Genomic DNA, 23,928 nt, shown 5'->3' on the forward strand with positions numbered 1-23,928 from the left:
TCCATAAGAACATTCCATTCACAATGTCGAAAGTAGAGGCAGATAGATCTGGCAGATATGTTATAGTCACAGGTAGATTATATGAAACTCCAGTTATTCTAGCTAATGTATATGCACCCACTTGGGATGACCATGCTTTTTTCTCAATTTTTTTCCTGTCTACCAGATATGGACACACATTACCTTATCTTGGCAGGAGATATGAATTGTGCTCTTTCCAGTTTGGATCGCAGCTCTCATAGAGTCATATCTCCAACCAAGTCTGCCCAGACTATTGAACTATTTCTCCACTCGTACGGAGTTTCAGATGTTTGGCTTTTCAACAATCCCACCTCTAGGTGTTATTCTTTCTTCTCACACGTTCACAAGACATATTCACGAATAGACTATTTTTTCATTGATAATCGTTTCCTTCCTTTTGTCAGTAAATGTGAATATAATGCTATAGTTATCTCTGACCACGCTCCAATGTTGATGACACTACAGATACCTGTCTCACAAGTCACATACCGCCCATGGCGCCTAAATAGCTTATGGCTTGCTGATGAATGTTTTGTTCAATTTATCTCATCTGAAATAGTTACATTTTTGGAACACAATCAAACACCAGGCATGTCGTTCTCAACAATATGGGAATCCATGAAAGCGTATCTAAGGGGACAAATGATCTCATATTGCGCCCAAAAGAAAAAGAGCGAAATGGCACGGCTCAAGACACTAACTGATGATATATTACGTATAGACACAACACTTGCGCAAGCCCCATCATCAGATTTATATGAGCAAAGATTGATACTTCAGACAGAATTCAATCTCCTTTCAACCAAACATATATCAAACCTCCTCAATAGGACACAGCACAGAACTTATGAACATGGAGAGAAGATAGGCAGAATCCTTGCACACCAACTGCGCCAAAAAGCTGCAGCTCAGTCTATATCTGAAATAACAGATGAGTTTGGCACCAAACATATAAATCACTCTAAAATTAACCAGATATTTCATCAGTTTTATTCAAAACTATACACTTCAGAGTCACATAAAGATGAATAACTGTTTGAGTCTTTTTTTGATCATTTAGAAATCCCCTTAGTGGGTGACCGAATGGCTTCTGAACTGGAAAAAGCATTCACAGAGGAAGAATTTCATTCTGCTGTTAAATCTATGCAAAATGGTAAATGTCCAGGACCAGATGGATTTCCTAGTGAATTCTTAAAAAAATTAGCTAGAGAATTAGCCCCTCTGTTGCTCTCTACATATAAAGAATCATCTATATCTGGCTCACTCCCTCCTACTATGCGTCAGGCTGTTATATCCCTTATTCTTAAAAAAGAGAAAAACCCAGTAGAATGCGGCTCATATCGTCCCATTTCTCTGTTAAATGTTGACAGTAAAATATTTGCTAAAATGCTAGCCCTACGACTGGAAAAAGTACTTCCTTCATTGATCTCAGATGATCAGACAGGATTTATTAAACATAGACAAATATCTTCTAATATACATAGATTATTTAATGTTCTTTATGATCCCACTCCACCCAAAGGCAAAGAGGTATTAATATCCCTAGATGCAGAAAAAGCCTTTGATAGGGTGGAGTGGGATTATCTATTTAATACATTGAAATGCTTTGGTTTTGGACCAAAATGTATACATTGGATTGAGACACTTTATTCTCTACCTATGGCAGCTGTTCGGACTAATAACAACTTGTCTGCTTTTTTTGATCTACAGCGTGGTACTAGACAGGGCTGTCCCTTGTCACCCCTTCTATTCGCCCTAAAGGCCAATTTATACTTCTGCGTCGAGTGTACGCCGTAGTGTACGTCGTAGGCTACGCACGTAGGCGACGCCGTCGTGAGCATTTATACTTCTGCGAATGTCTGTGTTGCTCTGCAGTTACACCGCCGAAACGCTAGTTGGCGCGGGTGGGTTTTAATGTTCCAGTTCCACTGTGTTTACATTCCTCGCGGCTATTTTGAGTTTAGGTTTCTACGAGCAATGGCGACTGAAGGAGTCAAACAGATGGCTGTATTTCCGCACTTCTTCAAGCAATCTCTCGATCACTTGGTCTATTTCCATGGCTCTTCAGTGATCTTCGGAATTTAAAAATGGCGGGCGGGCGGTGCAGAGTGCAGAAGATCATTCCGGAAATGCGTAGGAGGAAACGCGATGCTATCCAGCCGACCAATCACAGATCTTGCGGTCCGCGTCGCCGCGACGCGTAGTTACATTTTTGAGGAGGTGCGCGTCAGGGTACGGCGAAGGGTACGACGTATGGTACACGTCAATGCGTATGCTACGCCGTACCTTCTACGCGCACCCGACGCAGAAGTATAAATTGGCCTTAAAGCAGCACTCAGTAGCTTCGGGACTTCTTCGCTGTATTCTCGCTTTTTGCTGGCAGGTTTCTCTCTAGAGCTCCCACCACAGCTTCGGAATAGATATTTGACAACACTGTTGTAAAAACTCGTTGTTGATTCTCAGACACCAGAGGCTATAGATCAACGACATCAAAGCAGATGGGACATTCTTTAAAACGTCTTCTTCATTCGGGTTCGGACAGCGTGAGGGAGCGCAATAATGACAGCATTTTAGCAGATTTCTTTTGGCCGTAAAGCAATTGTTTACATCGCGAGACCTGATATCACGCGAGACTTCCTGACGCAGCGGCCGGCGGCCCGCCGGCTCAAAGTTGCAAGTGCGGATTTTCTGCTCACGGGCACCAGGGGGGTGCGAAACGACCACCATTCAACCCGAAATAAGTAATATAACCATTCCAATGACTCCGAAGCTGTTCAGTTAAGGTAAAAAAGTTACTTAGTTCACCTTTAACAATAGAACCACTAGCTATAGCAATGCGTAACAGCGCTGATATTAAGGGCATAATGAGAGGAGGGGCTGAGCATAAAGTGTCGTTATATGCTGATGACATGTTAGTATATATGACTGACCCCGTGACCTGTTTGCCAAAGATGTTTGATTTGTTAAACTCCTTTGGCAAGATATCAGGATATAAAATCAATGTGCAGAAAAGTGAGCTTATGTGTATTGACCCTAATTACCAGCTCACTACAATCCAGTCCCTGCAAGTTAAATTATGCACTAACAAATTTAGTGCATAAACCCGTAAGTTTAAAGATCTTTATGAAGCCAATTTCCCTCGACTTTTAAATTGTTTAAAAAAAGATTTAGATCACTGGAATCTCCTTCCCTTGTCGCTAGGGGGGAGAATAAATGTTATCAAAATGAATATTATGCCCTGATTTCTGTTTCTTTTCCAGTGTATCCCCATCTTCTTAACAAAATCTTTTTTCATAAATATAAATAAACTTTTGTCCGGTTTTATTTGGAATGGTATACGTAGGGAACCCGCGTATACGTAGGGAAATTCTGCAACGTCACCGATTACATGGTGGGCTTTCCCTACCCAATTTTCAGTACTACTATTGGTCTGCCAACATTAAAAACATAATGCACTGGATTCATTTTTCTAGAGTTGAAGACCCAGGTCCCAAGTGGCTAGAGCTTGAGCGTGCATCCTGCACACAAACATCTTTACATGCACTAGCCTGCTCTAAAATACCCTTTCCAGAATCCATATCAACATACTGCATAAATCCAGTGGTGAGGCACTGCCTCAAGATATGGATACAGTTCAGACGGGCTTTTTCTTTAACTGAGATGTCCATAGAGACCCCTTTGGTGGGACATAACATGTTTGCTCCTTCCATAACTGATGATGCTTTTAAAACATGGACTGAAAAGGGACTGAAAACAGTCAAAGACGTATATATAGGTGGCACCTTTGCAAGTTTTGAACATTTGAGAACACATTTTGATATTCCTAACTCACATTTTTTTAGATATTTACAACTTCGCAGTTTTGTTTTACGCAAATGTTCCATCTTTTCCTCTGATATCACCAGATTCCCTTTTAGACAAAATACTTAAGACGCCCCTTTGGCCTGGGGAGGTTGTTGGTAGGTTATACTCTATACTCAGCATGGACAATTTGAAACCATTAACAACATTAAAACATCAGTGGGAGGAAGAACTGGATACAGAGATATCAGATGAGCTATGGCAGGCCGTTCTCAATAACATACACTCATCTTCTATCTGCCTACGACATACCATTATCCAGTTTAAAGTTACTCATCGTTTACACTGGTCAAAAGCAAAGTTGGCTAGAATTGCACCAGATATTGACCCAGAGTGTGATCGGTGTAATATAGAGCCAGGCACTTTGTCACATATGTTCTGGGGCTGTCCTAAACTGTCTGAATTTTGGGAGTTGATTTTTGCTTTTCTTTCTAGAGTATTGCATACTCATATTGACCCATCACCGATCATTGCCATTTTTGGAGTAGTACCACAAGAACTTGTTATAGGCAAATGGGATAAAACAGTGATAGCATTTGTAACTCTCTTGGCCAGACGCATTATTTTATTGGAATGGAAGGATAAGTCTCCACCTGTATTTAAACACTGGATTAACGATGTTATGCACTATTTAACACTTGAGCAAATTCATTATAATTTGCAGGGTATTGACATTAAATTCAGTAATATCTGGCAACCTGTTCTTACATTAATTGAACAAATGGACTCTAATGACATTGTATGATGTGATTGTTGTTTTCCTCCCCCCCCTTTTTATTTATTTATATATATATATATATTTTTGCCTTTACACTAGTAGTGCGATGTGGGTTCTGGGTTGTTAAGTGTCTGTTGTATGTTAAAATACAATAAAAAGACTTTGATCAAAAAAAAAATTTACTTTATTTTGATTAGACTCTAAAAATGCTACTGATGTTTAGTCATCATCTAAGTCATCTATTCAGTCTATTGTCTCTATTGTTTTGTGGTGCAAACGAGCCCCATTCAGTCTCAGTCTCCCCAGTACACATTCACACACCTCTCCAGCCTGGTTATGGCTCTAAATATGCATATCTTTTGTCTGCATTATAGTTACTAACGACTGGCTATTCACAGGCTATTCATAGGGTTTCAATCCCTAATTTATTTTATCAAAGTTCTCACTTACATTTGAAACTGTATCAAATGCACTAAAACATTTCTATTTAGAAAAAAAAAATCATAAAAGAATAACTTCTAGGTGACAGGTGCACCTGTGACCTGAGCTAGCTAGCATGTTAGCTTAGCACACCATCAATACACGACCATTTATGAGATTAAAACCATGTTTGTGCTCCAAACTTACTTTATAACGCAAGTCGAGTGTTTTAAATAATCTTCTGTGATCTAATTTGGCTTCAGATAAAAAAAAAATCAGACAGAAAATATATTATTTATAGTATGCACAATGATAAAGTTTATATCGATTAGCATTACATTATAAATATAATCTATTATTATAAAAATACCTGGCATTGCTTGAAGAACACAGGCAAATCAAATATCATTGCAATCATGTTTATTGTCTTCAAACCGTCTGTATCTGCATATTACAGCGATCTCTGTGTTAGCTTTGTGTGTAGCTGCTATCAGTGACGTCCTTGAAGGTCACATGATTATGGCTCTTCTTCATGCTCCATATATGGAGTATTATTGTGCATATAGCGCCCTCAGGCTATTGGTATGAATTGAAAACACAGCACATCTCAGTAAGAAGCGCTCATAATGATTACATCGACGCATTTGGGTATAAATTCAATAAATATTATTCCTGTCTATAGAAATATGATGTGAATCTATGAGAATATATCAATATTTCTCCAAGTCTGCACATTTTTGAGCTAAAAGCCCTGAGGGACGTTGTTTTGTCAAGCGCTGTCATGACGACAGCACAGTTTTTTTTATGAATGGACCAGCTGACGCTCTTAATTCATATTAAAGGTATCGACGCATTTTTTCATTTCATAACTCCTGACACAAATTAAGACATAACTGTCACTATAAGTTTCTCAGAATACAATAGTGGTCAAATACTGAAACTTGAGTCTTATATCTTTTTAATGATATATATAGTTTGTCAAGTTTATTTGTATAGCGCTTTTCACAATACAGATTGTATCAAAGCAGCTTCACAGTATTAAATTAAAATAATACAACAAAGTTTGTTTCAAGAGGATTTTATTGATTGATCAAATTAAATTAAATATCCCCAACTGAGCAAGCCAAAGGCAACAGTGGCAAGGAACCGAAAAACTGCATCAAGTGACCTAATGGTGTCCTAAAACTCCATCAGGTGACCTAATGGAGAAAAAAAAAAAACCTTGGGAGAACCCAGGCTCAGTCGGGGGCCAGTTCTCCTCTGGCATTTATGAGCTAGAGACCGGATTGTAGTTTGAACTGTAGGATTATATGAATGCCTGGCTGAAGAGATGCGACTTTAATCTAGTTTTAAACTGGGAGAGCGAGTCTGAGCAACGAACAGTATCAGGAAGACTATTCCAGAGTTTTGGAGCCAATGTGAAAATGCTCTCCTCCTTTGGTGGTTCTGGATATCCTAGGTATGACCAAAAGCCTTGAATTTAGTGATCTTAAAGAGCGCGATGGATTATAGGGCGATAGAAGATCCGTTAAATAGACTGGAGCTAAGCCGTTTAGGGCTTTATAAGTCAGTAGCAATACCTTGTAATTAATACGGAGCTTTATAGGTAACCAATGCAGTGATGATAAAATCGGTGTTATATTATCATATTTTCTTGATCTCGTAAGAACTCTAGTGGCGGCATTTTGGACTAACTGTAGCTTGTTTATTGAGGATGCAGGACAACCAGCTAATAAAGCATTACAGTAATCCAGTCTCGAGGTCATGAATGCATGAACTAACTTTTCTGCATCAGAAACTGATAGCATATTACGTAGCTTAGCAATGTTTCTAAGGTGGAAAAAGGCTGTTTTTGTAACATATGAAATATGATTTTCAAAAGACAGGTTGCAATCGAGTATAACACCCAGGTCTTTTACTGTAGAGGATAAAGTAACAGGACATCCTATGATGTTAAAGTTGTATTGTGCGAGGTTTTGTGGGCGGTTTTTTGAACCGATAAGTATTACCTCTGTCTTGTCTGGATTTAATAAAAGAAAATTACGCGTCATCCAATCTTTTATATCTTTAACACACTCTGTCAATTTGGAAAATGTAGCGTTTTCATCCGGCCGTTATGAAATATATATTTGAGTGTCATCAGCATAACAATGGAAACTAATTCCATGTTTCCTTATAATATTTCCAAGTGGCATCATATATATTGAAAATAACAGAGGGCCTAACACAGATCCCTGCGGCACTCCATAGTTTACTGGAGTTATGATCGATTTTTCTCCATTTAAATAGACAAAATGGTAGCGGTCAGATAGGTATGATTTGAACCAGCTTAGTGCTTGTCCTTGAACACCAGTATAATTTTGTAGTCGATCTAAGAGTAATGTATGATCTATAGTATCGAACGCAGCACTAAGATCAAGTAAAACTAGTATTGAAATACAGCCTTGGTCAGTTTGTCAAGGTAAAACATTTAATCTGATAGTAACTTTGAACTAAATAAAAAAAAAAACGCTTCAGTGCGCCGACGCACTGGTGAAGCTTAACAGGTTAATATGCGTTTCGAAAGTTTGAAATGGCAAGAGAGCGAGTGATTTTTGTGTGAACTGTGTAAACAGAAATGGTGTGGTTTGAGGTTTGTGCTGCTGTGTGTTTGTAGTGTTTGATGTTTGTGCGGCTGTGTGAGGTGTGTGCTGCTGTGTGTGTAGGGCTGGGTACCGAGTTCGATACTTTTTAGGTACCGACCGAATTGCCTCGATACTATCGAGTATCGAAAAATGGCTTGTTGTTCGGTACCAGATTTCGATACCTAAGGGGTTAACTCGTCAACGTCAGTGCTCAAACAAATACATATAAAATGCACAACGACACACCTAAAGTCACTCACGCACATACACGCAAACTCTACACACACGAGACGCGCGGAACTCTCCGCGCACATACTCATATGAGAGGCGCGCGCTCACACAAACTCTCCACGCGATGTAGTATTTGCGGTAAAATAATTGCTGCAAAGACCGATACAACGACAGATATGATGAAGCCCTTGACAGTGCACGGAGTAAACATAAGAGCAGAAAGTTGCTCCGTCTTCGACTGGTAAATGAAGAGATACCTTGTTGATCACTCTGACAGTGTTTATATTGCAATAATAACCTACTGAATGTACACTGCCGTTCAAAAATGTGTTGGTTAGTCAGAATTGTTTTTCAGTAAGGATGCATTAAAGTGATCAAAAGTGACCTTAAAACATGTGTAATGTTACAAAAGATTTCTGTTTCAAATAAATGCTGTTCTTTTGAAAATTGTATTCATCAAAGAAACATGAAAAAATGTATCATAGTTTCCAAAATATTAAGCAGCAAACTGTTTTCATATTTCTGAAGGATCATGTGACACTGAAGTAATGATTTAGAAAATTTAGCTTTGACATCACAGGAATAAATTACATTTTGAAATATATTCAAATAAGATTTTAAATTGTAATACTATTTCACAATGTTACAAGTTTTACTGTATTTTTGATCAAACAAATTCAGCTTTGGTGAGCATGAGCTCTTTATAAAAAAAAAATGTTGTACCTTTGTGCACTGGCTAAGGAGCATAAGTCAAACGGAAAAAATAAAACCAAAGTTTTTCTGAGGTAGTATGTAATCTTGTTAAAATGGATTTCATAAAATTGGTATCGAAAAAAGTATCGTTCAGGAACCGGTATCGAAATCAAGGTATCGGTATCGGTATTGGTATCGGAATTTTTGGAACGATACCCAGCCCTAGTGTTTGCAGTGTTTGATGTTTGTGCAGCTGTGTGAGGTGTGTGTGCTTGTGTTTGATGTTTGTGCTGCTGTGTGTGTGTGTGCAGGTGACGAAGCTGGACCGAGACCCGGCCTCAGGAACGGCCCTGCAGGAGATCAGCTTCTGGCTGAACCTGGAGCGAGCGCTCAACCGGATCCAGGAGAAGAGGGAGAGTCCCGAGGTCCTGCTCACTCTCGACATCCTCAAACACGGCAAACGCTTCCACGCCACCGTCAGCTTCGACACAGACACAGGTGATCATCCAGCACTCCATTTAAAAAACTCCCTCACTCCACTTACCCGTGTCGAGTAGCCGGCAAAATACCGGAAGTGGTCCGTTCCACGGACGAGCGTTCAGAGACGCATGATTACACAGTTTACTAAGGCTACGCGATACATTTAACACCATTTACAATCATAATATAGCATAGTGCTATTGTGAAATCACAAAGGCTGCGATTCAGTTAAATATATCCTCTGTTTGTCTCCCACAGAGAAGCACAACGCTTTAATTATGTACATTACCAATACCAAGATGGCGCCGCGGATGGCTGCCTCGGTGTGGAGCTCTCCAGTTATTGTGTTGTTTTTGTTGGTTTGTTCTGCGTTTAGTCATTCTTTTCCTATCAGTTTCACCAAAGACAAACTACTGGACATTAGGAAACACACCAGACAACTTTTTTACAGATTTTGATTACTCCGTTTTACTGGACATTCTCGTCGGAGGGGCAGCGGTGTTGTTCAAACGCGCGGTCAGACGCAAACGCTGGTTAAACTCCGCGAGCGCGGCCTCCGCACTGCGCTCCCCAGTATTCATCTTGCGAATCTCCGATCTCTTCCTAACAAAATGGATGAACGTCTTCTCCTCACCCGCACTAACAAGGATTTTTTTAAACTCTGCTGCTCTGTGCTTCACTGAAACCTGGCTGAGTGAAGCCATACCGGACAACACGCTACATCTGCCGGGCTTCCAGCTATTCCGAGCGGATCGCATCGCGGAACTAACGGGGAAAACGAGAGGTGGTGGATTGTGTTTTTACATTAACGAAAGTTGGTGTTCAGATGTAACAACACTGAAGAAGATGTGCTCTCCTAATTTAGAGGCGCATTTCATAAACTGTAAACCTTTCTACTCGCCACGGGAGTTTTCCTCATTCATTCTCGCGAATGTTTACATTCCTCCAGACGCGTGTGTGAGCGCGGCGCTACAACAGCTGGCTGAACATATAGCTGAAATGGAACAAAGGTACCCAGACTCTCTTTTAATCATTCTTGGGGATTTTAACAAAGCAAATCTCTCCCGTGAACTGCCAAAATACAGACAGCATGTTACATGTCCTACCAGAGACAGTAATATATTGGACCACTGTTACACCACGATAAAGAATGCGCATCACTCCATCCCACGGGCAGCTTTGGGGCTCTCTGATCACTGTTTGGTTCATCTTATACCGACCTACAGGCAGAAACTGAAATCAGCTAAACCTGTAATAAGGACTGTAAAAAAATGGACCAACGAAGCAGAGCAGGATCTACAGGCCTGCTTCGATTGCACTGATTGGACTGTTTTTGAAGCTGCAGCCACCGATCTGGATGAGCTCACAGATACTGTAACATCATATATCAGTTTCTGTGAGGATTAGGGCTGGGCATCGTTCAGAATTTTTCGATCCGGTGCCAATTTCGATACCTCAGTTTCGATACCGATTCCTAACGATACTTTTTTCGTTACCATATGTTTTAAAATTAATTTCAACATCAACAAAAATACATTAAACACAAAGCTTTTATTTTCCACCTTAATTGTGAATCAAAACAGTTATCAAAATAAAATAAAAAATCTGGTAAAACTACTCACTTAGCATGTCCACAAAACGTATATTTTTCTCTCCGTTTTGGCCTTCCGTCCACACGGAGACGGCGTTTTTATTAATGAAAATGAAGCTTTTTTGAAAACGCACTCCATAGTGGATACATTTGAAAACGCGGCAATACATGAGAGCAGTTGCGTTTTAGACCAAACATACGGTGACTGCGTGCGACCTGGACCGCATCAGTGAATGGTGAGATATTTTACTAAATAAAATTATCCTGTCAGACGAATTGCGCGATAACTTCATTATTTATTTTTCCATCTGAATCATATCAGTGATCTTTGGTGGGGATTAACACATGCGCAGTAAGGTGAATTAAGCGTTTTCAGGCGTTTCTCAAAAGTTTCTCATCCACACTGAAACGTCCGAAAACGCCTGAAAACGCTAGTGTGGACGGAGAGCGTTTATAAACGAAAACGCCGTTTTCAAATGTATCCGGATTAATGTAGACATAGCCTAACATTAATAAAATGACTGCCTGTCAGTCAGTCATCAGGGCAGGGGAGAGAAAACACCATTGTGGCTGCTTGTTTAGTAAGAGGAAGTGTAACGTCAACAGCACCGCGACCGCTTTCTGCTCGCCATTAAATTAATATCATATCGCAGCAAACGCTGTCTGCGTGAAGTTTTAAAAAACTGTTACCACACTTGAGACCAACCGTGACTCTCTGTGACTTCAGCAAAACTGCAAACAGTTTAATCCGTCCGCACCTCTCCGTGTGTGTGTGGGTCGGAGCTCCGCTCTTTGTCAATATGCAGAGAGGACAGATAAGCTTGCGCTTGCGCGCTCAGATGGAACCGAAATTTGGCACCGAAAGATAAAGAATTTTTCGATACTCATAGAATTGGAGTATTTTTTTCGATACCATAAAAGTATCGAAGTTCGGTACCCAGCCCTAGTGAGGATACATGCATTCCTACCAGGACATTCTTATCATTCACTAATGATAAACCATGGTTTACTGGGAAACTCAAACAGCTTCGTCATGCCAAAGAGGATGCTTACAGAAGTGGGGATAAAATCTTGTATAACCAGGCCAGAAACAGACTGACAAAGGAGATCAGAGTTGCTAAAAGAAGCTACTCTGAAAAGCTGAAAAAACAGTTTTCAGCCAACGACCCGGCCTCAGTCTGGAGAGGCCTGAGGAACATCACCAACTACAAATCACCATCCCCCCGATCTGTGGAGAATCAACAACTGGCTGACACTCTCAATGCATTCTATTGCAGGTTTGAGAAGCCCAGACTCACACCTCACACCCGCTCTGATGTGCACTTCACACATCCACCATCACCTCCTGCAACCCCTCTCCTCCCCCCTTCTGCCATCCAACCTGAGCTTAAGGTCTGTGTGGAGGACGTGAGCCGAGTCTTCAAAAAACAGAAGGCCCAGACGGCATCTCATCTGCTTGTCTAAAAGCCTGCGCTGACCAACTGGCCCCAGTCTTCACGCAGATCTTCAACAGATCATTGGAGCAGTGTGAAGTTCCCTGCTGCTTCAAACGCTCCACTATCATTCCGGTTCCCAAAAAACCTAAAATCACTGGACTTAATGACTACAGACCTGTCGCTCTCACGTCTGTGGTCATGAAGTCGTTTGAAAGACTGGTGTTAGCCTATCTGAAGGACATCACTGGACCCCTGCTGGATCCCTTTCAGTTTGCTTACAGAGCAAACAGGTCTGTGGATGATGCAGTCAACATGGGACTTCACTATATCCTGCAACATCTTGACAGACCTGGGACTTATGCACGGATCTTATTTGTGGACTTCAGTTCGGCCTTCAATACCATCATCCCTGATCTTCTCACAGCCAAACTGACTCAGCTCTCCATGCCATCCTCAATCTGTCAGTGGATCTCCAGCTTCCTGACGGACCGGCAGCAGCGAGTGAGACTGGGGAAGCTCACATCCAGGACCCTCACCATCAGCACTGGCGCCCCCCAAGGGTCAAGTCAAGTCAAGTTTATTTGTATAGCGCTTTTCACAATACAGATTGTATCAAAGCAGCTTCACAGTATTAAATTAAAATAATACAACAAAGTTTGTTTCAAGAGGAATTTATTGATTGATAAAATTTAATTAAATATCCCCAAAATATCCCCAACTGAGCAAGCCAAAGGCAACAGTGGCAAGGAACCGAAAAACTCCATCAAGTGACCTAATGGTGTCCTAAAACTCCATAAGGTGACCTAATGGAGAAAAAAAAACCTTGGGAGAACCCAGGCTCAGTCGGGGGCCAGTTCTCCTCTGGCATTTATGAGCTAGAGGCCGGATTGTAGTTTGAACTGTAGGATTATATGAATGCCTGGCTGAAGAGATGCGACTTTAATCTAGTTTTAAACTGGGAGAGCGAGTCTGAGCAACGAACAGTATCAGGAAGACTATTCCAGAGTTTTAGAGCCAAATGTGAAAATGCTCTCCCTCCTTTGGTGGTTCTGGATATCCTAGGTATGACCAAAAGCCTTGAATTTAGTGATCTTAAAGAGCGCGATGGATTATAGGGCGATAGAAGATCCGTTAAATAGACTGGAGCGAAGCCGTTTAGGGCTTTATAAGTCAGTAGCAATATCTTATAATTAATACGGAACTTTATAGGTAACCAATGCAGTGATGATAAAATCGGTGTTATATGATCATATTTTCTTGATCTCGTAAGAACTCTAGTGGCGGCATTTTGGACTAACTGTAGCTTGTTTATTGAGGATGCAGGACAACCAGCTAATAAAGCATTACAGTAATCCAGTCTCGAGGTCATGAATGCATGAACTAACTTTTCTGCATCAGAAACTGATAGCATATTACGTAGCTTAGCAATGTTTCTAAGGTGGAAAAAGGCTGTTTTTGTAACATATGAAATATGATTTTCAAAAGACAGGTTGCAATCGAGTATAACACCCAGGTCTTTTACTGTAGAGGATAAAGTAACAGGACATCCTATGATGTTAAAGTTGTATTGTGCGAGGTTTTGTGGGCGGTTTTTTGAACCGATAAGTATTACCTCTGTCTTGTCTGGATTTAATAAAAGAAAATTACGCGTCATCCAATCTTTTATATCTTTAACACACTCTGTTAATTTGGATAATTTAGCGTTTTCATCCGGCCGTGATGAAATATATATTTGAGTGTCATCAGCATAACAATGGAAACTAATTCCATGTTTCCTTATAATATTTCCAAGTGGCATCATATATATTGAAAATAACAGAGGGCCTAACACAGATCCCTGCGGCACTCCATAGTTTACTGGAGTTATGGTCGATTTTTCTCCATTTAAATGGAGAAAGGGTGCGTACCCTTGGACCCAAGGGTGCGTTCTCTCCCCACTGCTCTTCTCCCTGTACACTAATGACTGCACTTCTAAAGACCCCTCTGTCAAGCTCCTGAAATTTGCAGACGACACCACCGTCATCGGTCTCATCCAAAATGGTGACGAGTCTGCTTACAGACTGGGGGTTGAACAGCTGGCTGTCTGGTGCAGCTATAACAACCTTGAGCTGAACACGCTCAAAACAGTGGAGATGATTGTGGACTTCAGGAGAAAATCCCCAGAACTCCCTCTCTCACCATCATGAACGGCACTGTGGAAGCAGTGGAGTCATTCAGGTTCCTGGGCTCTACCATCTCTCAGGACCTGAAGTGGGCAAATCACATTGACTCCATTGTGAAAAAGGCCCAGCAGAGACTGTACTTCCTTCGCCAGCTGAAGAAGTTCAATCTGCCACAGGAGCTGCTGATCCAGTTCTACTCAGCCGTCATTGAGTCTGTTTTAAGCACTTCCATCACTGTCTGGTTTGGTTCAGCTACCAAATCGGACATCAGGAGACTACAACGGACAGTCCGGACTGCAGAGAGGATTATTGGTGCTCCCTTGCCAACCCTCCAGGACCTGTACTCTTCCTGAGTGAGGAAGAGAGCAGGTAAAATCATCACAGACTCCACTCACCCTGGACACCCCCTGTTTGAACTGTTACCGTCAGGACGGCGACACAGATCACTGGCCACAAGAACATCCAGGCACAGGAACAGTTTCTTTCCAAAGGCCATTTCCCTTCTGAACACTTAACATGCCCCTCAAGGCATATGCCTGTAAGTGCAATACTCCCACTGTCTAGTGCAATATTCTCTAACTCTATTATTCATACTACTCAAAATACTGTATATATGTTCATAATCTGTAACATGCACTAGACTCCCACTGTCTAGTGTAATATTCTCTAACTCAGGTGATATTTATACTTATATTATTCATACTACTCAAAATACTGTAAATATGTTCATAATCTGTAAATGTTTATTCAGACTAAACCCAACTGTGACCCCTTTTTTTACTTTTATACTATTTTTATATTTTTTTTATATATTTTATTCTTAGAATTTGTATTACTATGTTTCTTGTTGTATTTTTATTTGTATATGTGCACTGGAAGCTTCAGTACCAAGAAAAATTCCTTGTGGGTGCAAGCACACTTGGCAATAAAGCTCTTTCTGATTCTGATGTGTGCAGAAACTCCATTACTAAAATAACGCACACCTCAGGCACGCTCCTCGTCTCTAACGCTTGTGTGTGTGTGTGTGTGTCTCTCAGGACTGAAGCAGGCTGTGGAGACGGTGAACGATTACAACCCACTGATGAAGGACTTTCCCCTCAACGATCTGCTGTCGGCCACTGAACTCGACAAGATCCGGCAGGCGCTGGTGGCCATCTTCACTCATCTTCGCAAGATCCGGAACACCAAATACCCCATCCAGCGAGCGCTGCGCCTGGTGGAGGCCATCTCCCGAGACCTGAGCTCTCAGCTGCTCAAAGTGCTGGGCACTCGCAAGCTCATGCACGTGGCCTACGAGGAGTTCGAGAAGGTACGGTCCAAGCTAGGCTAGCTACGATAGTCAGTGTTTACGGTGTTACCAGTGTTCAGAAGCAACACTGGTTCTCACTTGCCCACCATCGATTTGATCTAATTAAATTTTTTCAATAATAAAATAATTTAGTTCGGTTAGAGAACAGACACTTTCAATTAAAAACTGAACGTGTCTGCTTGATAAATCGTGAGCTGAACGAGAGTCGCAGCACAGATCAGCAACCGGAGTCAGATCTCATTCATCACGAGAGCGAGGATCTGACTGACAAGATGATGGGTTAGGGTTACACTTTCAAATTAGCGATTTAAAAGCCCCTGCCGGTGATCCCGGTATTACCAGTGTTACACGTCGATTAACCGGTGGGAATATTTTTACCGTCCCCAGTGTAAGCTCTCCTCGGCACTCAGGCCTCGCTCACGCTCTTCTTCTCCTCCACAGGTGATGGTGGCGTGTTTCGAGGTCTTCCAGACGTGGGAGGACGAGTACGAGAAGCTGCAGGTGCTCCTGAGGGACATCGTGAAGAGGAAGAGGGAGGAGAACCTGAAGATGGTGTGGCGTTTGAGTCCTGCGCACCGGAAGCTGCAGGCCCGCTTGGACCACATGAGGCGCTTCAGGCGTCAGCACGAGCAGCTGCGAGCCGTCATCGTGCGCGTGCTCCGGCCTCAGGTGCGCAGTCTGAACGCACGACCACTGACATGACGAGTTTTTATTAATATGAACATTAACATTTAAATGAGCTCAAAGGTTGGGGGTATTTATTTCTACAGAGCTTTATACAGCACAGGTGTCATAGCAGCTTCACAGTAATAAACAATCAATGATGCAAACATTAGATATGAGATGAATTCAGATTCAGCTGTGTTGTCTTTTTAGTCGTTTTTCAGATCAATTACTGTGTTGATGTTGCAAAATTCATCAATTAAACAGTTCAGTTCAGCTGTAAGCAGACAATAGTGTCATTAGACGTGAAGTAAAAGCTCATGTTTGGATTTCCCATAGTCTGAGTTGAATGATCAGTTGTATAAAAGCTAATAATGTGATGTAAAGACATGCGGTGCATCCAGAATCACACACTGTCTGAGTAGGTACGACTTTGAATTTGAATTTACTTTGTGAATGTTAAAAAAAGTATGTTCTATATCATGTGATTAATGGAATTCAAGTGTTCTACATCCGCCATGTTGTTACTGGCACCTTTAGCCCACTGTTTTACTGTGCAGAGTGTTGAGATACTCTTCTACAGGACCATTTTCTGCACACTGTATAGTAGAGGAGTGTTGGATTGGGACTTTGCCTGCTCTTGTCTTTGCAGGTGTCTGCCGTGTCCCAGCATGCCCAGGGAGAGACCGCAGAGCCGGCCGATCTGAAGGTGGCAGAGGTTCTGTTCGACGCTGCGGACGCTAACGCCATCGAGGAGGTCAATCTGGCGTATGAGAACGTGAAGGAGGTCGACGGCCTGGACGTCTCCAAGGAGGGGATGGAGGCGTGGGAAGCGGCCATGAAGCGCTACGACGAGCGCATCGACCGCGTGGAGACGCGCATCACGGCCCGCCTGCGCGACCAGCTGGGCACCGCCAAGAACGCCAACGAGATGTTCCGCATATTCTCCCGCTTCAACGCCCTGTTCGTGCGCCCGCACATCCGCGGAGCCATCCGGGAGTACCAGACGCAGCTCATCCAGCGCGTCAAAGATGACATAGAGTCTCTGCACGACAAGTTCAAGGTGCAGTATCCCCAAAGCCAGTCCTGCAAGATGAGCCACGTGCGGGACCTGCCTCCCGTCTCTGGCTCCATCATCTGGGCTAAGCAGATCGACCGGCAGCTCACGGCGTACATGAAGCGCGTGGAGGACGTGCTCGGGAAGGGCTGGGAAAACCACGTGGAGGGTCTGAAGCTCAAGCAGGACGGCGACAGCTTCCGTGCAAAGCTCAACACGCAGGAGATCTTCGACGACTGGGCCCGAAAGGTGCAGCAGCGCAACCTGGGCGTGTCGGGCCGCATCTTCACCATCGAGAACACACGCGCACGCGGGCGCACCGGCACCGTGCTCAAGCTCAAGGTCAACTTCCTCCCCGAGATCATCACGCTCTCCAAAGAGGTGCGCAACCTGAAGTGGCTGAGCTTCCGCGTGCCGCTAGCCATCGTCAACAAAGCCCATCAGGCTAACCAGCTGTACCCGTTCGCCATCTCGCTCATCGAGAGCGTGCGCACATACGAGCGCACCTGTGAGAAGGTGGAGGAGCGCACCTCCATCTCGCTGCTCGTGGCCGGCCTGAAGAAGGAGGTGCAGGCGCTCGTCACCGAGGGCATCTCGCTCGTCTGGGAGTCCTACAAGCTCGACCCGTACGTCCAGCGGCTGGCGGAAACCGTCTTCAACTTCCAAGAAAAGGTAGATTTGATCCAGTGGTGTTCACCAGAGGTCGTATAGGTCATACTAGTTTGACTCGTGCTTTTTTTGCTTAAAGGTGGAGAGCCAACTCTGTGCATGTTTTGTGAGATTCTCCTCTCTGTTAAACATATTTTATTGGACTGTCCTGGGTTATAGAATGCTCTACTATTATGTTATTTCACTTAAAGGAACATTATGTAGCTTTTCAACCTTCATAATATATTTCCAAGACCCTTGTGATGGTACATCGACTTAAAATAGGTTGAATGACACGTCTGCCATAGCCTGACGGGGTCTGTATCGCCTTTACTGGCACTACGTAACTTCGGGGTTCGGGTAGTAACCCTAGCACAAAAAGAACTACAAAATTCGACTGCTTTACGGCATACGTCACTTCCCCCACCACTTCCTCAAATTTGGACGTGAGCGTTTATATACTGTCTATGGACGTGAGAGGCCAACCAGCGTTTGTTTTCGGCTTTCGTGCGTATGTTTTTGTCATGGGGGTTGTTTACACCTGGCCACTTCATGCGTTTTCTCAGATCGGATAGCTATCTGATCGTGAAAAGACCAGGTGTAAATGTCCTCAAACGCATTCAAGACGGATTTGAATCCGATCCCTCAAACCACTTCAGGAGGAGATCTGAGACGCATTCCAGACGAAACTGGACAAGTATATATGCATCTGGTTGTTGAAACCACATATGTAAATTGTACTCCTCCCAAAAATGTTAAAAATAAATAAATAAAAAAATGTGTGAGAGCATGTTATAGTCTATATGTTATAGCCAGATATAACGACGCTACTGGAACACGCATTACCGCAGATGAGCATCGATTCATCAAGACAACGTGCAAACTATCGCAAATCAAAGTGAAAGTAAGTCGCAGACGCTTATCACACAATAATCATCATTAAAAGTAAAGAAACGAAATGATCTTACCAGGGCTGTTACTGCTCTCTCTCTTATTGCTGTCTTTGATTTTGAAATTTTAGCTGATGATCAATAAAATGCAGCTCATATCTGTTGCTTTCGGTGACGTGAACTCCATTAAATCTGCATATAGCGCGAGAATTGAAGATCGGATTTAAATCCGTTTCGCAAAAACACATTTATGGAATCGTTTTGATAAATCAGAAATCCGATCTGAGAAAATGCATGAAGTGGCCAGTAAATAAATCTCTTATTTGTAAACTTGTTTGCATTCTATGTTGTATGTTGTTGCGCTTGCTTGTATTATGTCATTTTTTTACGATGCTGTCCATTCATCCATTGCTGATAATTAGACCAGTCCAATAACTTCCACATATGTCTAGCTAGCTTTCGATTTTCGATTATTTCGATTATATTATTTACGACAGCTGTTTGACAAAAACACAATTTCTCCACAGTGTGCCTTTAAGGTAGCCTAGAAATCTAGACGCACCCTAGCGGCAGCAAAATGTTTTTTGCAGCCAGGGCAGTCTAGCAACTCTCCATAGACTTTGGAGCTGCAAAACCTAAATTGGGTCAGGCCAATCACGTCGTGTATAGAGTAGGCGGGGCGGGCTTAACATAATGACGACAGAGTTGCGACGGTTACCTGGCTGCGACTTGAAAACAAAGAATGACGGCTGCTGGCGAACATCTTTCGAATCGGCTTTGTCCGCGACTCTGGAGGACTTGGAGTTAAGCTTTTCTTTGAGAAAAGAGCAAAGAACGGAAGTCATTCTTAAAAAAAGGAAGATGTGTTCGTCGTTTTGCCGGCCAGATATGGCAAAAGTTGAATCTATCAACTAAGATTAGCTCCGCTGTTGGGAAAACGCTCTGGTTGGTTGAAGCGCTGTCCTATTGCGTGCAGAGGGAATTTGAAAGACAGCCGTTTATCCCACCCATCAGATTAAGCCGTGTCTATGGTGAGTTGCCAGACTAAACATCTTGATGTAGGTCTGGCTTGCCAGGCTACCTTTAAGGACTTATTTAGTAAGATTATGCCTGAGAAGGTTTTGGATTTTTTATCAAATGTTAATTTAAAAAATATATATAATATGATTTGTTGTGTTTGTTTGCTTGGTTTTATTGTATTTAAATTATATTTGTATTTTTGTAATTAAATTTTTGCCATGAAAATAGCCTTAGATTCTGACATGGCATTAAATAAAACAATCAATCAATCAATCCAAGAAAAGGTCGACCAACCCGAGACCAGGAAACCTAGAGCACCAATCAGGTGTTTGGACACACACACACGCGCACACACGTTATTGTTATTGCTTGCATTTTTGACTTTTTCTCTCACATTTCTGACTTTTTTTCTCTCTCACAATTGCGAGTTTAAACTGTGAGATAGAGTTGCTCTTACCTTTTGTTACCAGTCGAGCTTCCATACTGTAGAGTGTTTTTATCATTATTACTTTAATTCAGTTCACAGTGACCAAGATCAGAACGCCAACGGTCATGATAGAGTTTAAAAGAGATGAATAATTGATATCAGCGAATCAGAATCATTCCTAAATGCAGTCGTGTGTGCCCTTACTTCGGCTGGTAGTGTAAATGCTGCATTGACAGTCAGGGTGAAAGGAGATGTGACTGGCACATTTTGACTTGTGGGTATTTCCCTCTCAGGTGGATGATCTTCTTCTGCTGGAGGAGAAGATTGATTTGGAGGTGCGTTCGCTTGAAACCTGCATGTACGAGCATAAGATGTTCACCGAGATCCTCAACCGCATCCAGAAGGCCGTCGATGACCTGAACCTGCACTCATACTCCAATCTGCCCATCTGGGTCAACAAGCTGGACATCGAGGTGAGCGACTCATTACGCCACCTTTCATGGAGAGTAACGCGTTACAATGTTGCGTTACTTCATAAAAAGTAACTAATTATGTTACTTTGTTTATTTTTATGGTAAATACGTTACAATATTGTTACTTCATTAAAAAGTAACTAATTACATTACTTTTTATGCAAAGTAATGTGTTACAATACTGTGCTTCTTCGTTAAAAAGCAACAAATGATGTAACTTGTGTTAATTATGACCTTAACCTGCACTCGTACTCTGATCTGCCCGTCTGGGTCATAAGCTGGACATCGAGGCGAGTTCTGCTGGTCTGTCCGCGGGGTCGTGTCACTCTAATGTGAGCGTTTCATCCGTAGATCGAGCGTATCCTCGGGGTGCGTCTGCAGGCGGGGCTCAAGGCCTGGACGCAGGTTCTCCGGGGACAGATGGAGGACAAGGCTGATGTGGACATGGACACGGAAGCCCCTCAACTCAGTCACAAGCCTGGAGGAGACCCCAAGATCAAGGCAAGACATTGTTGTGGAGTTTTGAGCTCATCTAGTCAAGCTTTATTTCTATAGTACTTTATACAAAACAGATTCAAAGCAGCTTCACAGTGAGAAACAGGAAAATTATAACAATCAATGATGCAAATTCTAATTTCATTATTCAGTTCAAGTTTCATTCTCATCTGGTTGTGTCAGTGCAGTCAGAGATCATATTAATCGGCAGCTACAACTACACTGATGATTCCTAACTTCACTCTGAACCGTTTTCTTTGTCCAAACAGAATGTCATCCATGAATTGAGGATCACAAACCAGGTCATCTATCTGAACCCGCCGATTGAAGACTGCCGCTACCGGCTCTACCAGGAAATGTTTGCTTGGAAGATGGTCATTCTGTCTCTGCCCAGAATCCAGAGTCAGAGATATCAGGTTTGTGTTTGCTCTGCGTTCGCTTTCAGTTTCCCGCACCTGCGCTAATGTTTGCTCTTCAAACAGGTCGGTGTTCACTACGAGTTATCCGAAGAGGAGAAGTTCTACAGGAACGCTCTGACCCGAATGCCCGACGGCCCGTCTGCACTGGAGGAAGCGTATAACGCTGTGAAGGAGAACGTCTCCGAGGTGGAGCAGTACGTCAAGGTAGCGTCTTCCCTTTTAGTGAGCGAGTGTGCTGTATCCATACGTGAACAGTGTGACTGACTGCGTTTGGTCCTCAGGTGTGGCTGCAGTACCAGTGTCTGTGGGACATGCAGCCCGAGAACATCTACAACCGTCTGGGAGAAGATCTCAACAAGTGGCAGGCGCTGCTGGTGCAGATCCGCAAAGCCCGAGGCACGTTTGACAACGCAGAAACCAGGAAAGAGTTCGGACCGGTCATCATAGACTACGGCAAGGTCAGAGGATAGCGGCTCAGTTCAGTCGTGGGCAGTGGTGGACAGTAACGAAGTAAATGTAATTCGTTACTGTACTTAAGTAGTTTTTTTGCGTATCTGTACTTTACTTAAGTAATTAAATTTTGGAAGACTTTTACTTTAACTCCACTACATTTCAAAGTCAAATATCTTACTTTTTACTCTACTACATTTTCAAAGTCAGTCGTTCCTTTTTATTTATGAGTGGATAAAAACTTAACTGGTCAAACGAGCCACCAATCAAAGCCACCAATCAAAGCCTAACGTGCGTGCTTTGTTTTGAACTTGCCTTGGCGCTATCTGCGTGAACCAGAGCCGTTACATATGAGAGTTGCGACCATAGACAGTAGGCTATGAGGTTGCGACACACTAGGCTTGTTCGACTTGAACCGGAGCTGCACAGACCGATCAGTTTATGACATCGCGAGAGTGATTGAAAAGCATACAGAGCCGTCTACACTAGTACACTCTAATCGATCTCGCAGTATTTTAATATCATTCACCGAATGGTCTGTGCAGTGTGCAGCCGCTGTGATCTCGCCTCCGCGCGGTCACGTGATTCGTGTAGCTCTCAATAGTTCCAAACAAATCGCGTTGCCAATGATTTTAAGCGGGGCAGAGAGCAGCAGCAATTATCGGTAAATATTGGGGCATAATGAACATTGCTTATTACGTTGACACTAAAATTACATGCATATAATAGCATTTTTTTTTTCTGGGGAGTAGCAGAAACACTGCATTACGTTTTGGTGTTTAATTTTGGAGGGAAATTGGCTACTCCCATAACGTAGAATTTTTTTTATATATATATATATATATATACAAATATATATATATACAAATATATATATATATATATATATATATATATAGTCTTCCAAAATATATACAGTAAATACTGTAAATGTATTGGGAACAGTGCCCTTCTGTCCAAAATTAAACAAACAAAAAATGTATTCAATTCAAATATATATATATATATATATTAGGGGTGTGCAAAGCAGCCGGTATTTGTATCTGTATTTGTATTTGTTGAGAGAGGAAAAGTATTTGTATTTGTATTTGTATTCGAGTAAATTTCAAAATAGGTGTAAAAATCCATTTTTTTTGCGTTACACTTCTAATTTACGTTATAGTGTAAGTATTCTTTAATTATATATCAATTATAATAATTATGGATATGCAATATTGGTTGATGTTTTTCCATAAATCCAGCAATGAACATGTAACAAGGAACGTCATTGAAAAGAAAATAACATAACAGCCATTACCTACGTTAATGTTACTCTGTCAACAGCATATTGTCTAAATTACCAAGCTAACAGAGCTACTAGTGTTGTCACGGTGCCAAAATTTCAGTATTCGGTACCAATACCTGTGAACATCCACGGTTCTCGGTAACAATTTCGGTAAAGCTTAATTTAGATTAAATTTACATATATTAAAGTTTATATCACGGTTACAAAGATGGAAACTGTAGTATTAAAAACACTACATTAATATTACATTTGTTAGATAACAATAGATAAAATGACCTAACAATAAACAATAGTTAGGCTATATACTGTCGCAATTATTCTCCTTGGGGTTCATTTAAAAATACATTTTTAAAATCAAAAGTTAACATTATTTATGTTAACATTATTTAATGCACAATGAATGAAGTGAACAAACATGACCAATCAAGTGTTTGTATTAAATAACATTCACAAACATTAATGTTGTAAAAATATATTGTTCACTCAATGTGTTGATGTTAGATGCGCATTAAGTAATGTTAATGAATGGTATCTTATTGTAGTGTTACCAAACAG

At 41.9% G+C, this 23,928-nt stretch overlaps 1 protein-coding gene across 2 annotated transcripts in view; it reads left to right on the top strand.

Annotated features, from left to right (window-relative positions):
• Nucleotides 1-23,928, top strand: part of dync1h1 (dynein, cytoplasmic 1, heavy chain 1) — a 116,402-nt gene that overhangs the window by 13,982 nt on the left and 78,492 nt on the right. For both annotated transcript variants that reach the window (XM_082142419.1, XM_082142420.1), the window contains exons 5-13: nucleotides 8,880-9,066; nucleotides 15,275-15,546; nucleotides 15,988-16,215; nucleotides 16,862-17,938; nucleotides 20,545-20,724; nucleotides 21,076-21,225; nucleotides 21,489-21,635; nucleotides 21,702-21,842; nucleotides 21,920-22,096. In XM_082142419.1, coding sequence (XP_081998545.1) covers nucleotides 8,880-9,066; nucleotides 15,275-15,546; nucleotides 15,988-16,215; nucleotides 16,862-17,938; nucleotides 20,545-20,724; nucleotides 21,076-21,225; nucleotides 21,489-21,635; nucleotides 21,702-21,842; nucleotides 21,920-22,096 — 2,559 coding nt within the window. The remainder of the gene's footprint in view (nucleotides 1-8,879; nucleotides 9,067-15,274; nucleotides 15,547-15,987; nucleotides 16,216-16,861; nucleotides 17,939-20,544; nucleotides 20,725-21,075; nucleotides 21,226-21,488; nucleotides 21,636-21,701; nucleotides 21,843-21,919; nucleotides 22,097-23,928) is intronic.

The sequence above is a fragment of the Leuciscus leuciscus genome (assembly GCF_965113295.1).
Source record: "Leuciscus leuciscus genome assembly, chromosome: 17".
Classification (NCBI taxonomy): domain Eukaryota; kingdom Metazoa; phylum Chordata; class Actinopteri; order Cypriniformes; family Leuciscidae; genus Leuciscus; species Leuciscus leuciscus.